At 33.0% G+C, this 17,325-nt stretch overlaps 1 protein-coding gene across 1 annotated transcript in view; it reads left to right on the plus strand.

Moving 5' to 3' along the window:
- Positions 1-9,630, plus strand: part of LRRIQ1 (leucine rich repeats and IQ motif containing 1) — a gene marked incomplete at both ends in the record, with an annotated part of 173,926 nt that extends 164,296 nt beyond the window's left edge. The window contains 3 exon segments of the mRNA XM_082850455.1: positions 1,820-1,949; positions 4,452-4,512; positions 9,478-9,630. Coding sequence (XP_082706581.1) covers positions 1,820-1,949; positions 4,452-4,512; positions 9,478-9,630 — 344 coding nt within the window.
- Between the last annotated feature and the right edge of the window lie 7,695 nt (positions 9,631-17,325).

Consider the following 17,325-nt stretch of genomic DNA (forward strand, 5'->3'; position numbering starts at 1 on the left):
TTTCAGAATGAACACTTTAAAAAGGAACTATTGCAAGTATATGTCACTATTTTAAAAAACAGAAAGATGTAGAGATAATTTTTATTTTCAGCTAAAAGTACACTTGCTACAAAACGATTCTCTACATATCAAGAGTAGGTAAGTTTCCAGTCGTGGGTTCAGTTGATTATCAGGGTCACTGATTCCTCACTACTATCTGTCATTGTACCCATGGGTTCACCAGTTGGTCTAGTCAACCAAGAAAGGCAGATAAAAACCTGGGACTCTGCTGGTGAAGAGACTTAATGCTTAATGCAGTATGGGTGTAGCAACCCCAAATCTTCCCTTTGTTTGAGTCTCTTTTATAGTTTCTTTATAAGGAAGGCCATTTATCAAAATGCTGTCTGCTCATGGATTCAGTGGTCAGCCCTTGAAAGTGAAGTAATTGTTCCTTCAATACAGCAACTGTGGAGGGATTGGCTTAAACTCAGGAAGAAAGGGTATGACCATTTTAGAAACATAAAGTGGCACAAGAAGTTAACAGGAAGTTAACTTTACTAAGTAACGTAATTTAGAGAAAAAAAATCTTGATTTGTAGCTTTCCTGAGAACTGGCTCCAGTATCTCTTTGGACTGAAAACTAGAGTCATTTCACAGTAACTTTTAAGGAATAAAAAGACATGATGAATGTACCATCCTCAACATATTCAGAAAGACAGATGCTAAATGTGTGTATACATGTGTGATGTATACATGTGTATACATGTATGTGTCTCTGTACAGCACCAAGCATTCAAAATAGGCTTTGCACCATGCTCCATTTGTTTTCCAAACAACTTGCAAATATAAAATGACTTTCTATGTACCAAAATCTATAGTGAAAGAATAATTCCAATTAATAAATTGACATTTTAAACATCAGGTTTTAAATTATAGAATTCTTGTGAGTTTGATTACCATGAGTTAGTTTCAAGAGGTACCTTCTCTGGTGTACTGTCAGTCAAGCCTACGATGCTAACAAGTCCCTAAGCATGGTGATGGCACCAAAAAAGAAGCAGTCTAACAACTCAAGAGAAGTGCTCTAAAACAACAGGTCTTCATTGTAACTCAAATGCATGACTTTGGTGTAGCAGCAATGTCTGCAGGGTTTTTTTTGAAAACTACAAATATATATATAGTAAATTTAAATGTGACTATAACGGTTGGATTTTTCTTTTTCTTTTATTTTCTTACTATTTTATTTTTCTTTATATTTGTTATCTTGTGTTCTTACCTTGTATAATTTCTCCTCTTGCATATTCTCCATACCCATCTTCATTGTTACGCTTTTCCGCCCTCCATCTTTGAAATCACTGCTATGGCATTAGCACAGGTTTCCTAAACCTAATATAAATGATATCCTAACTTAAGTATTGTACTAGCTTACACGAACCAAGCTTAGTTTTACATAGAATTAAAATTCTGTTTTGAAAATCCTTAATATAATTTATAAATTCTACATATGGATAAGATAGCATGAGAACAATTAGACTTTAAATTCCATCTACCAAAAATAATTATTTTCATTTCCTAAAACACTAAAAACCAAGCCCTATAAAATGTAGGTTGCACTAAAACAACTCCTTTATTTTTCAAAATAGGTGGGTTTGAAACCAAGCTGGAAAAGCACTTAATCTATAAGTGACTGACATTATTTCTCTTACAGATGATTTAGCTCCCATGAATTAAATTGTCTTGTTTTTCTTTTTTTCTTGTGATAAAATTGTTAGCCCAGACTGAACTGCTTGGCCAAAATTTGATCTCTTTAAATAACAAATAAAATTTCCATACTTTTTCCCTAGGTAAGGAAGAAGAATTTACGTGTAAGGATACCACTGCAAATGAAAAATTGGAAAGGAATAAAGAATATACATACCAATGGCTTCATACACAGGTTGGGGTTCATGAAACTAGTTCCAGAAACATGAAATGGTGAGGTCATTTCCTTTAAATTAGATTTTTGTATTGCAAATACATCTTGAAAACTGAAACCTAGGTTAATTGTTCTAAAACAAACATGACTTTATATAGCCAAAGGCCAATACTCTACATTGCCAGGTTATAAATGGCCTCTTATGTAGAATAGATTTGATCACTGTTTATATTTTTCACTATAAAATATTCAAGAACTTAGTTTCTGTATTGCTTAAAACCAACACAAATGATTGATGGTGATGATGAACCACACAAATGATTCTACTTTATAAAGTAAAATGCATGGTATTGATTAACTGTTTATAAATATCATATGTATTGGAGGTATAGTATTTTATTTTATGTTATTTTTGTTATCATATATGTTTGGCAGTTAAAATTATAATTCAACCCTGATGCCACTTTACTAGTCATGTAACTGATTTTCAATGATGTCTCAATGCTTTAGTTTCCTCTTCTTTATAGTGAGATGATAACTTATCTCTCTACTTCACAATAGAAGTGAGCTCTCAAGGTTGAGGGTATCAAATGTTGATGTCCCTTAGCAGCAAACAAGGTGCCTTGAGCTTAATAGGTAATCAATAAATTTTTATTACATTAATGTATGTATTAGTTTTCTAGGGCTGCCATAACAAAATACCACAGATCGTGTGGCTTTAAGAGCAGAGATGTATCTATATTTTCTCACAGTTCTGGAGGTTATAAGTCCAAGATCAAGGAGTCAGCAAATTTGGTTTCTTTAGAGGTCCATCTCCTTGGCTTGCAGATGGCTACCTTCTCACTGTGTCCTCACATGACCATCCCTCCACCTGTGTTATCTGTGTTTTAACCTCTTCTTACAAGGACACCAGTTATATTGGATTAGGGCCCACCCCATGACCTCTTTTTACCTTAAGTACCTGTTTACAGGCCCTGTCTTCACATAGTCATATTCGGAGGTATTGAAGATTAAGATCTGAACATATAAACTTTGAAGGAACAAAATTCAGCCCAAAAAATGTAACATAAAGCACTCATGTGCATAACCACTACACCAAAGTTTTAAGGAAAAAGAAGTCTGGATATAATATTTTGACATAAAGTTTTTAAAATTGAAGTATAGCTGATTTACAATGTGTTAGTTTCAAGTGTACAGCACATACATATTCTTTTTCATGTTCTTTTCTCTTATAGGTTATTACAAAATATTGAGTATAGTTCCCTGTGCTATACAGCTGACATAAATTTTTAAGACTTTCATTTTAGCTACATATATCCACAAAACAGTAAAAAAAGAAGCACTATTATAAGCATTTATTAAATATGTAAACCAGTATTGAAACTAAATGTAGATGACACTTTGGAAACGTTTCCAGGGATTGTGGGTGATAACTATTTAAATGAATAACAAACAAATAAATCTACAATTATGAGGGCTGAAACTTAATTTAGCAGAAAATTATAATGTGCAAAAATGAAACCTTTTTTTATAATATATACAAATGGAAACCTTTGTATGTAGTCAATTCTATCCATATAATTTCTTTAAAAACATGGAAAAGAAAGTGAAGAATGAAAGTGAAATTAAAACATTTCAAAATCTGGACTGTTATATCCTATTTCATTGTGAGCAAAGAAAATAGGAATAAAGCAATCAACATTTGAGACTTTTTATTTTGCTAAGTATTCTAATTAATGCAAGCACAATTTATTTTATGTTGGTATTAATCAATTTAGCATAATTCGTAACATGACATTCTTAGGACTGTAAACAAATATAGTATAACCCATAGCTTAACGTCTGTATTAACCAGGTATAAGAGGTCTGGTTTAGAAATATAAAAGCATCTGTACAGATAATGTGAAAAATACAAGCAAAATGTTTCAGGATGTATTTTAGATATGCTTAAACATTTCACAACATCCCTTACTCCTAAATAAGTTATGTTTAAACATATAATGCAACAGGCAATTGTTGATGGATTTTCTGTTTTGAAAATATACTATAATATATAAAAGAAGATATAGGTAGTAATATTTTAAGAAAAACTGTTTTCAAAAACAGAAGTTCTTGAAAAGCCAAATATCAACAGAAGTTCATTGTGAACATTAGTATAATGCCTTAAATACACCAGAGCTATTTTAAAAATAGGAAGTTTTGCCTTTCTTATAAGTAACATATATAAGTACATGTAGTAAAATATTTATATTTTCTATAATTTATTAGCTATGGTTATTGGTACTTTCAGATTTTTGATCTGTGTATGTGCTTATGTTCGGCAAAGAAGGGTAGCATTAAAGTGTTGTTTAGGAATTTAAATTTCATGTCAAACTGAATTTTAAAATGACTATGAAAAGATGTAAATTTGTATGTATTTTTGCATGTCACCTAATTTAAGAAAACTATTATTTCCATTTTGTGAATTATTTATTTCTCCCAAAATTTTCTTTGGGCATGTCTTTCATAGTCTTCCTCTACATTTACATAATGATATGATTTCTGTTTTTGTCACTGTGCAGCAATCACTTCTTGCCTGAGTTAGATCCAGATGTACTTAATGGTGGAAGAGTTCAGCTTGTGGTAAGAAATGTGTTTAAAGTTCAGAAAAAATGTTGTGCACACCAGTACTCAATAAATGGCACTTTAAGATATGTCCATAAGTAGTGTAAATTATGAAAATACCACAACTGTATCTTTTTGGGATAATGTCAAAATGCTATGTATTAAAATAGTACCATGTTTTCTTGGCTTGTAATATAACTTTAAAATATGATATTACTTTAAAATATTAATTCTATATGGTAGATTTTAAAATATTAGCATGCTACCGTATTTTTTAAAATACTCTGGACAAGAAGTTGTATGATAACATTATTTTCTAGAATATTTTAAGAGTAGGATATTTGAGGGAAACAGCAAATTACCCTCACAACTCAGGAAATCAAACCAGATAAAAATTAGAAAGTAATTGTGAACTCCACCATTCTAAGTAATAAAGTGTAAATTATTGGAGCTCAGGACTTCCCTGGTGGTGCAGTGGTTAAGACTTCATCTTCCAATCCAGGGAGTGCAGGTTTCGATCCCTGGTGGGGGAACTAAGAGCCCACATGCCTTGCAGCCAAAAAAACAAAACATAAAACAGAAGCGATATTGTAACATATTCAATAAAGACTTTTAAAAAATGGGCCACATCAAAAAAAAATTATTTTTTAATTGTTGGAGCTTTAGGAACAACCAAGTTCTAACTTGGTTACCAGAGTGTAGACTCTAGACAGTATAACTAATGGGCATTGCAAAAGTCAGTTGAACTATATATATGCTATTAGAAGGAAGACTATATTAGCAGAAGGAGAATGGCCAATATGGAGTCTAGAGAAAGAGTCCCCAAACAAGAAATTTTAAATGTGTTTCCAGAAATTTCCAGAGAAGAGGTTACCCTAACCAATGATGGAAGTGTGTGGCCTCCTTGGCAGGTGAAAATGGATGCATCAGGTGACCCTAACTTTATGACACCTTCCATTTATGTCAACTAGTAAATATTCCTTGCTCAAATTCTACATTCACCAAGAAAACTGATTATAATTTAACTTACCACGTAGAATTTAGTATAAAAAGATAATGTATTCCCTAATGGGAACTAGTATTATCGTATCCAGAGCAGTTATTCATCATTCTCATGAATAACTCATTCAAGGAGTTTTCCTGAAAGAGGAGAAAAATTAGGACAATAGCTAAAATTAGTGTGTTTATGAAAATATATAGAATCCATGTACATATTTGAAATAATCACTCAGCAAGTATTTTCTTGCATTTTAATAGAGATCCCTGTGGCAGAGTGACATGTAGATTACCCTAGGTAAATTGGTACTTCAGGCTATTAACACCCTACGTGTTATTGACTAGCACTTTTGCACAGATTTTTGTGTGGCCACTTTGGAGCAAGAATGGGGAATATAAAAGTGCCAAGGAATGCCAGAATAAAGGAAGGAATATTACATTTAATTATTATACCTCTAAAAATGAATGAAAACAGATTGGGTAGATTACTAATCAAAATGATTCTATGAGATTAATGCTCTGACATTAATCTCCTTCCTCCCTATCCCACTATATTATACTACTACAAATGTATGGCAAATACATAGCAATGATAAATGATTTTTTTAATATGTTGAAGAGGTACAGCTGTACACAAAACAAGGTAAGTATTAATAGTAGTAGAACAGACTTTTTTTTTTTTTTTTTTTTGAGTCAAGACGGGAATGGATCAAGGATTTATGCTAAAAGGATACTGGGGTAATTGAAGGCCAAGAGTGGAAATCATGCAGGGTGTTGGAGAATAAAAACACCCTTCTAGAGGGGGAACTTGTACAGATAATTGCACAACTGGGACCAGGCCACAACTAAGAGGAAAATCTTAAAATTTTAAAAAGCTGCAACTGCTGCTACTACAAGATCCTCAAAGACATAAGAATAACACCCATAATAAAAGGACAGAAAATTATGGAACAAAAATGATCAAATTTTAATTAAAGGAGAGATGGATATGCAAATAAGCCTATTATAAATTCTGGAAATAAAAAATATCATTGAGCTGAACCCTCAACTAGACGTCATAGAATAAAGAAGTAGTGAATTGAAAGTTTATTTACAAAGGAACAATAGATTGACAGCTAACATCATATCGGAACAAGGCATACCAAAAGACAATGGAGTTATTTCTTAATAATAGGGATGAATATAAATATCATCTAGAATATTCATCACTAACCTTCAAAAGTGAGGACAGTTAGACATAATCAAACGTTCAAATGCTGGGTTTTGAGGAAGCTAATAAATAACCTCTCTGTCTTCCAAATGGGGTTAAAGCATATTGTATGACAGAAAGGAATGAGAAAAATGGAAACAAGATACTATTTTACTTACTTCCACATATATACTTCAGAAGGCATGTCATAGAGCTAGACAATTATATTGTTTATTAAATTTATCCCCCCAAAACGCTAGCATTTTCCTGCAGAAGACAGTAATAGTTCAGGTTCTCCAGAAAACATACTCTGAGATTCTGATATTTGAAAGCAGGATGTTAATTGGGGAAGGCTTTCAGGAACAACTCCTTTGAGGGATGAAAAAAGCAGGATTGAGCAGAAGGAGAAGGTGAATTTTCAAAAGAGTTAAATGATAAATCTTAACATTAATATGTGCAAGGCCCCTACAATGATAACTATCAAACATTGCTTATAAAAAAATCAAAGAGATATACCACATACATTAATAGGAAGACTCAAATTGTAAGATGTCAGTTCTTTCCAAATGATCTATATATTCAATAAACTTTAGAAAACTTTTTAGTAGAAATGGACAGATTTTTAAAATGGAATTTTAAATATGAAAATGCATAAGATCTAGAATAGTCAATGCACTCTTGAAAAGGAATAGTAAGGAGAGTCACACTATTTGATTTCAAGACTTGCTATAAAACCCCAGTAATCAAGACTGTATGTTATGTTCATAAAGAAAAAAAAAATAATCAGTGGAAAAGAATAGAGAGTCCAGACGAATACCATACTTATAAAGTTAATTGATTTCCTTAAAGATACTAAAGTAATTAAAAAGAGGGAAAGAATAATTTTTTCAACAAATAGTGCCAAGCAACTGGACATCTACATGGAAAAAAGAAATGAATCTCAACTCCTACTTCACATCTTACTTAAAAATAAATTTGAGATGAATCATGGGTCTAAATGTAGAAGCTAACATTATAAAAATTCTCAAAGAAAACATAGTATGGTATTTTCAAAAACCTGAAGTAGGCAAAGATTTCTCAGATAAAACAAAAAAAGCATAATCAAAAAAAGAAAAAGGTAAAGGTTACTTAGTAACTGACATTGTTTTCTATTTTGGAAGAAACAATCTTTTGGATATTAATGGCTTAGACGGTAAGGTTTTTGGAAGGCATGTGTTCACAAATATTTTCTTGACATGTAGGTATTGTCTTGTTTGGAGGAGGGTGGGATTTCTGCATTTTAAGTAGGTGTAGTGAAATTATGTCATTAAATTGAAGCAAATAAAACCTGATTTTAAAATCCTGAGGCTTACAGATAAAGCCTCTTTAGCCAGCAGGAGAGTCCCCTATGTGGTTAACATGTTTTTCCTCATTTTGTAACTGGTCTCACCAAAATTGTGGTATTGCTTTGATAGTTACCCCTTATTCCTGACTGGTTCTTTTGATGTCTTAGCATTGATGGAGCTATTCTAATGGGAACATTAAATACGTGCTCTTGTGCACTAATTGAAATAAAATCGGGAAAGAATGTGTTACATTTTTTAGACTAAAATCACAAGTGTAAATTGGAAGCCAATTGTTATTTATTTCATTTTCAACAGTTTTCTACTGAGTTTTTTTGACAAAACAATTGTATCACTTAGCCAGATACATTTTAAAAAGTGACTGATGCTATAGAATGGTTTCTATTCTGAGTTCAGTAATAGCAAACTTGCTCACTTAACAATGAGAAGGTCATGCATATGGGTGGGAAGGTGGGAAGGGGATGTAAAGGAGAAGAGCAAAGATCTGGATCTGAAAGAAGATGATCTTTAGATTCAGGTTTCATGAGTTTTTGTAGCTCATCATATGGGGATAGCTTTTTAACCAGAGCGATGGTTTTATGGCTTTATTTCCCTCTATTTAAATTTTTCTCACATCAAACATTAAGGACAATGCTTTCTCACAGGACTTCAAGCATTCAGTGGTTTGGGTGAAATCCCAGCTACTTTGAGGCTTCTTTGCATTCCATCATGGCATTTTCTCCCACTTCAGGGCTGAATCCTGATAAATCCTTACTTAATGATATTAGACATTATGTAAAAACAATATTTTATAGTCAAGAAGTGACCCTTTCAACTCTTAAGTTCAGCCCAAGATAGTAATAAAAGTTCTGAGAGTAATTTTAGATGAAATAAATTACCTAACACATATGTCCTTAAAATAAAATATCTTGAAATTTCTATCTATCCTTACTCCCAAATTAGACTTAATGTATAGTATTTTTATATTAATAATGACTATAATGAGAAGGCAGAGATCTTTTGTGACTTTGTAGTATACAAATATGTGATGAAAGGCATTTCAGGGAATTTTATAAGTAGTAAAACATAAATATTGCAGAAAATAATCCAATGTGACATTTCTAACATTCAATTAAGAATTAAATAATATCCTTGGTAAATAAATGATGTTAAGTTATTTAAAGTTTCGTCAGTTGCCTTTAAGATTGATTTTCATCAAAATTACTGTACTAAAGTATTTTCTTTTGTTGTACAGACTCAAATAGCAAACCTCAATTTTAAAATTGGCTCTTATTTGCAAAAAATGCTTTGACATAGTGCATTTGTTCTGCCTGGGCAGAAATAAAGGATTGTGGTATCATTTTGAAGAAGGTTGTTTGACAGAGCCTGTTTGTTTATTTGGGGTAATGTGAGCTGCATTCAGAAAATGTCATATTTTGTTTCATGATTGTATACATTCTCTCCCACTGCTCCCAGGCAAGGCTTGTAAGCAGAGAAGACACGGATTTAGACCTTTTTTCCATGACCAGTGGAAGTGCTTTGTCTGTGAAGAGAGAAAAAAAAAATCAGGCACACAGACACTCAGCAGGATCTTCAAGTAAGTTGTGGTTTCCTTCAGAATTAATTTAGAAATCACAAATGAATTGATGGAAACTAATGCCAGCAAGCATTCTTTAACAGATAAGGGGTAGGATGCCAGCAACCAGAACTGCCCAAAACTATGCATTTGAATTTTTTCCTTCTTTAAATGTCTTCTTTTGATATAAACAGAATTAAATTATTTCAAAATTAATAGCATCAGTTTTTATTTTAATTGTATTCTGTGACTCAGTGGTCTACTCCCCCACCCCCCAACCCCCATGGATTGTATTGAATTCTTTGATCATTTAGTTCTAAAAGAATTTGTTTAGGCTAATTGTAAAAAGTTGGATTTATATATCAAAGTGGTGTGTTTTGGTCTTTTGTCATTAATTTAATATATATTGTAAGTAAAGTTTGTTTTTGAAGGAAATTTTTTTTTAAATAACAGATTTTAGATAATAATTTTATACTGTCAAAACCATGCTGTTAAAAACTATTTCCATTGAAAAGATGACAGTTTATATTTCTTAATGATGACTTTTTCCAATTGTAAACTTGTCACACACATCTGTTACCTTTAATTTGGTAATATAACTATATCTATATCATGGTTTCAACAAGAATTGCATAGCAGTTCTTAACTCTGAGAAGATTGTAAACATTAAAAAATATCTGTATCTTAGGATATTTGGGGGTAATAAAGCATAATTTTTTCAAACTCTTCAATTAACTTACACTGTAGAGATTTTGAAATATCTTCTACAGTGTTATGGTATATGAGAATAAAAGATGTTTCATTTAATACCGTATTTTGCTAATTTTCCCAAAGTATACTGAACCTCAGAAGTCCACACATTAACTTACACTTCATTTTAAGGAACAGTTATTCTATAAAAAGATTTATTATTCATTGATGGTATGGTTATATACACACAAAGTCAATATTTGATTGAATATGAACAATTCAACAGTCCGGATGGTGCTCTTCAGAAAAATGAAAACTTCAAAATGATTCTTTGACTTTTCATCCAGATGCTTGGTATTATTAGATTACAGTCATTTAAATCCATTAATACATGCAAGTTCATTTCGATAAATTTTAATTTTGTTTTAAAATTATTCTTTTAATATGTCTAACTTAAAAATATTTCCCAGCCTTCAAAGTTCTTAGAGTGCTTGAATTTTCCTTACTTAATTATAGAATCTGGTCATGAAAGGTTACTCGAGTCAATATGGTTAAGAAATATTTTAGGTTCATTCACCTAACTAAAATTATTCATTTAATATAAATTTTCTACAGCAACATAATGTGTTAATTACATCAATTATTTATATATATATACATATACATTTCAGAAGGAAATGTGCCACACATAATAATGAATATTGCCATATCCATTTTAAGCATTGCCTATTACAAACTCATATCACTTCGAAGCAGTGTAGGTAAAAAGAAACAAACCAAATAAAATTTTAACAAAAATTGCCTTGTCACTGTACAGAATAACAAAGCTTCTGTTCATAATGTACCATCTGAATGTTAAAACATAAATAACTCAATGTCAGCAACTATCCTGAAATGCACAAGCTTCATCTTTCACTTACATAGACACTGAATCATAGGTTTTAGAGTATACAAGATCATTATAGAGAGTTCATTTCTTAACACTTTCTCTAAGAAACTGTAGTAAGGCAATTCTCACTGTAATTTCAATTAGTTTGTCAATAAGTGACATTATTGCAAACACTACTAATCACTAAATCTGTCCATCCTCATTGTAATTTCAATTAGTCAATAAGTGACATTATTGCAAACACTACTAATCACTAAATCTGTTCACTTAGTGACAATTTAAGACAAGCCACTTTAGAAAAATAGAGTTTTTATTAAATAACAGAATGAATATGAATAAATACTACTTGCTGAATTATTGTCATTACTAGTTTACTATAATAGTCATGTAATATAATGGTAAAGGATGTGAGTGAGCTCAGACACCAGTTTGCCTAGATCTGTATCGTGACTTAATTTCCTCATCCTTAAAATGGGAATGATACCTACCTTGTAGAGTTGTTTTAGGATCAAATGTAGCACATTTAAAATAGAATCTGGCTCAGAACAAGTGCTTAGTAAATGTTCTTTGTAATTGCTACCCACACATAGCTGTAAAAAAAAAAATCAATTGAGGTAAGAGTAAGATATTGAAGTCTCTAGTGTCGAGTCACACGGGCTAACGAGTTCAGCTTAAAAGAAATGTACTCTTAATAGTTACTTGACTGAAAACCTTGGCATAACTTATTACCCATAGAAATCTTTTAACCCTCAAAGTCTTTGGGTCCTAGGCCCCCATGGTCCTGGGCCAACCACTTACAGTCTTGGTATTTTCAAAGCTCTTTTTCCAACAGCTGTCTCTCTCTCAAAATCTTGTCACCTTATTAAAATATTTCTTTTAGCTTTGCAAGCCAAATCTAGAGAGTAGTTTATGGGCTGCAGCTCTAAAATTCTTTCAGCCTTTGAGCTTTTCTAGGTATTTCTCTTTAAATGTTGCTGTAATATTTGTAACATGTATTCTTTACAATTAGATACATTCAGGTTTAAAAACCCCATTCCACCATCACATGTAAGTTGTGTGACCTTGGATAAATTATTTAACCTCTGAGAATGAGTTTATGATCTATAAAATGGAAGTATAATGTCTATCTCATAGAGTTGTAGTGAGGAATAAATAAGTAAAAATATATGTAAAGTATGTGATATATTGCCTAGTAATAAGTAAGGGTTTAAAGTATAGTCCTTGTTGTTTGTACTGTTTGTTATTGTTGTATGTTTTATGTTACTGCTGCGTTACTTTAAATAACTTCAAAGTATAGTTGTCTTCCTTTTCTGTGTGTCAAATAATTCCAGAACCATACTTTCAGCATGCTATCCATCTCAAGCAATACTGTCTTTTCTTAGAGAATTTCCTGGTTTTTTGTCCTTTTCCTTTTAGGTCTTATTGCTCTCTTACAGAAGGCCAAGGGGATCTTCTGCTACCTATCTTTATAATCTATCTAATGACTTGAAAAGAGATGAAAGAGGTCACATTCTTATTTAAAAATGTGCCATTTATAAAATGACTATGCCAAGAAATTTCCTCATTTAGACAATATTTAGATTAAAATATTTGATTTCCTTAAATGGTTTTGGTTTTGGTTTTCTCGATTAATGTTCCCATTTAATACTTAAAATAAAGGATGCATTACAGTAATAATAACTTTATTGCTCTAGCAATTTATAGCTTAACCAATTTCTTTTAATTATCTTTTCTTATTTATAATGATTATTTTTCTTTGATAGCTAATATAAATGAGACTTAGAAAGTTTATTTAATTTGACTTTGGCACAAAAAAACTTAGCAAGGGAAAGCAGCAACTTGAACCCATCTTTTCTTATTCCAAACTCAGTGCTATATTGTCTTCTGTTCTTCCTTGGGCCAAAATATATAGCTTAGTAAGAATAGAACATAATTAATGTAGTTCCTCTTATTCATTCATTCAAGAGCCATTTATTGATTGATCATTACTCACTGTATACCTAGTTTAGGTTTCCAGTTGCCTTCTTATCATCTCTGCACTTTCCAGGACATACTCCACTTTCAAAGTTAGCCAGGGACTGAGAATCCACAATACCTCTGTAAGAGTGCATACTCAGCCCCAAATCAGCTTCTTCTTTGAGCATGTCTAAACTCTCATGAAATGTAAGCCCTTTTAATATGGTACTGAATTTTCTGAATATGGAAAAAAATATTTTTCAGAAGTAAAACAGCTAATGTTGTTGGAGTGAAGAAGGCTTCTTGGGGGCAATTGATCTGTACCTAGAATGACATTTGGGATTTAAGTAAGGAAAAAAGTGGAAATAAATCCACTAAACAAAGGCAAAGGGTGAAATATATTTGTGAAACTTTTAGGAGTCTGTCTGGACCAGAGGTTCCACATACTGAAGTAATGTAAAATAAGGTTGAATTAAAAATGAAGCCTAGTTTCAGGTAGGTTTGAAAGCAAAGTGGAGGAATTGGACTTTCCTACTGATAATGAGTAACAAAGATTTCTGAACATACCTTAGTATTTCAGAAAGCCTAAGATCAGTTGAAGAAAGGCATTCTGAGTCAATCCTAACATTATACAACGACTCCAATATATTGACAAAGTAATTTTACAGCTCTTATCAAAAAAGGTTAATTTGATTATCAAAAATACAAAGTGAAATATATAGTTTACTAGATGTCAGTGCTCTGTAGTATGTGGAGATTGAGAGACTAAGGTGGTAGCTAAAGGAAAAGGAGATTTCAAGGATGACCATTAAAGTTTACTCCAAATTTACTAAGTACATTCCATTGACATAAATTAAAATTTGCAAGTCAAGAATTATTAGCATGTTATATATTCATGTATGTCTGTATGTATATATGTACATATTTATGGTATCTAATTTGTACATAGCTGCAGTATATACACGTAATATGCATTTATAATTCCTCACTGAGTAAACTTAAGACTTAAATGCTGTTGCATATATCTGTGGGTCATTACATAAACCACATCATGGGTACGTAGTGGGTGCAAGCAATTGCATGCCTACAATAAGCAAAGCACTCTACAGATCATTAAGCAAGTACAAAGATGAAGAGGTACAAGAGTTAGAACAGCCAACACAGTGTTGAAGGAGAAGAACAAAGTTGGAAGGCCAACACATCCACTTCAATACTTACAATAAAGAAAAAAGCAAATTAAAATGAGATACCACTATACACCTATTAAAGTGGCCAAAATCTAGAACACTGACAAAACCAGTTGCTGGCAAAGATGTGGAGCAACAGGGTCTCTCATTCATTGCTAGTGGGAATGCAAAATGGCACAGCCACTTCGGAAGACAGTTTGGCACTCTCTTACAAAACTAAACGTACTCTTACCATAAGATCCAGCAGTTTTGCTCCTTGGTCTTTACAAAAAGGAGTTGAAAGCTTACGTCCATAGAACAACCCGCACATGGATGTTTATAGCAGCATTATTCATAATTGCCAAAATTTGGAAGCAACCAAGATGTCATTTAGTGGGTGAATGGCTAAATAATCTGTAGTACATCAGATAATGGAATATTGCTCAAGGCTAAAAAGAAATGAGCTACCAAGCCATGAAAAGACATGGAGGAAACTTAATTGCATATTAATAAGTGAAAAAAGTCGATCTGAAAAGGCTACATACTGTATGATTCCAACTATGGGACATTCTTGAAAAGGTAAAATTATAAACAGTAAAAATGTCAAAGGTTGTACGGGGTTGGGTGGAAGAAGAATAGGTTGAGCATAAAGGATTTTTAGGGCAGTGAAAATAATCTGTATGATACCATAATGATGAATACATGCCATTCATTATACATTTTTCCTGACCCATAGAATGTACAAAACCAAATTCCAAGAGTGAACTGTAATGTAAACTGTGGACTTCAGGTGGTTATATTTTGTCAGTTTAATTTCATCATTTGTAGCAAAGGTACCTCTCTGGTGGGGATGTTGATAATGAAGGAGGCTATGCATGAGTGGGGGCAGGAGGTATATGGGAAGTCTCTGTACCTTCCTCTCAATTTTTCTGTGAACCTGAAACTGCTCTAAAAAAATAATCTTAATAAAAGTGAGGAGGGGAAAAAAGAAAAAAAAGTGAAAAGAAAAGCTCAGAAAGGTGTTCCTTACCAGCTATTGCCTGAGATTTACTTTGGAATAGGTGGGATTTAGCTTTTAATTTTATAAATAAATTGTCCAGAGCTAAGGACGCAGAAAGTTGTAGAGCTGAGACTCAAATCTGAGTCTCCTGATTCCTAGTGTAAAGATATCAATTGCTTCCCATCCAACTTGTCCACATCATGAATGCTTTGCTTCTGTCTATCTCAACGTAAAGATGGGACAAAAAGACAATATTATAAATTATGATTTCTTTTTTAAAAAAAGTACAAAGAGGAATTGTATATGCTTAGCACTTAAGAGAATAAATGAATTTATCAGCCATTGTTGCTTTTCTCCTATATCATATATTCATATCACCTTATTTTTCAATGGATATTATCTTCTCCAGAACAAGGGAAAACATTTCCATTAACATTTTATGTCCTTCTCTCTAAACTGTTTGTATGAGATTTATACTAGTAAATGGTTACAGATTTTAAAGAAAGGTTGTAATATGTTATAAATAGCACTCTATTATGGAATTCAGTCAACATGAAGATGGAATTTTGAAGGACTTAGCCTCTATCAGGGAGGAAAATCTAAACACTTTATTTCAGATTCCATTGGCCACAACAGTGTGGTACTAATTTTCCATGTTTCTTGTTTATTCTCCTTCTCCCCTGCTAGTATGTATGTTCCAGGGGGGCAGGGAATTTCATGGAGTATCCTTGGTGCCTAGACTAACTCTGGCGCATGGTAGGGCCTTTGATGTACATTTGATGAATGAATTAATGTATGAATGAATGAATATGGCCATCCTTTAGCTGCATTAGAGCCAGAAAAGAGAATATCTGACATTTTTTTCGAGTTCCGTAGAGGGAGGCAGGCTGTACTGACAAAGAAGTTGGGTGGAAGGTTTACTGTTTGGTAGACATTCAAGTATCTGCCAAGGCTTCTAAAAGCACCTGGCCTGTTCAAACTCCTGGTACTATTATCATTAAAGAGGACAATCTACCTAAATGGCAAGGATTTCCTTCTGGGTGAGTCTGTCAAACAACTCAGATCATGAGCTGCGAGTTCCCATAGATCTAGCCTACATGAAGCCAATCCTGTCATTTGTTCATTCAAAAATATGTATGGAGTGCTCCTTGAAGGCCATCGCATCATACAGGGGAAAGAGTGCTGAGCATAATTCTGGCCTTCATGGAGTTATAATCTACATAAATATCTACTGTGACAGTCTGGGTCCAATCAGGAGATAGTTATTGTAAAGTAGGTTAAACAGGGAAAGCTTAAGTGTTACTTATGCTAAAAGAACAAGTATAAAATGTAAGGAATGGTATATCCTAGGGCTGAGGAAGAGCACCCAAGGAAGATAAACTTGGAAGTTCGGACTACATTGGAGAAGGTGTGGTTTGGCCACTGAATAGCAGAGAAGTTCTTGGTTTAGCCAGACCAAGGCTGGTCTGGGGTTACAGGGCAACTCTCTGGAGTAAAGGAGGGGGAAAGGTGATGAGCAGTGGGTAGCGTGGGCAGTGAGTGGACTTGATAAGGGCAGAAGGTGTGCAGGCTTTGTTTCCCTGTGGAGAGGACAGCACACAGGTTATGGTTAGGTCGAAGCTGCAAGGTTGCAGAGGGATCATGTTCTGGGCCTGTGGCTCAGGCAGCCTGTATCAGAGGGCCTCAAACCCACAAGGCCAACCCCACCACCTCCATCTATGCCAGAAATTGCAAAGCCTCTTCCTCTGGCAGTGACCCTTCAGTACCCTCTACTGAGAAGGCTTCACGTTTTTCTCACTTTAAAGGAGAAATGCTTAAAGGAATTCTTTTATCACAAAACATGTAATGAAGAGTGTATTCATTGCTAAGAGGCAATACATTGATAACTGACACATATGCATGTACTAAATTACTAGTCTCTGAATACAGTCATTTATATATATATATATGTGTATATGAATTATCAGTATATGTATGAAAAATATCCTTATAAAAATAAGTTGGACTCACTGTTCTCCCAAGGAGATTCACAACTTGGACCAAATTA

This window comes from Leucopleurus acutus (assembly GCF_964270905.1).
Source record: "Leucopleurus acutus genome assembly, chromosome: 11".
NCBI lineage: Eukaryota > Metazoa > Chordata > Mammalia > Artiodactyla > Delphinidae > Leucopleurus > Leucopleurus acutus.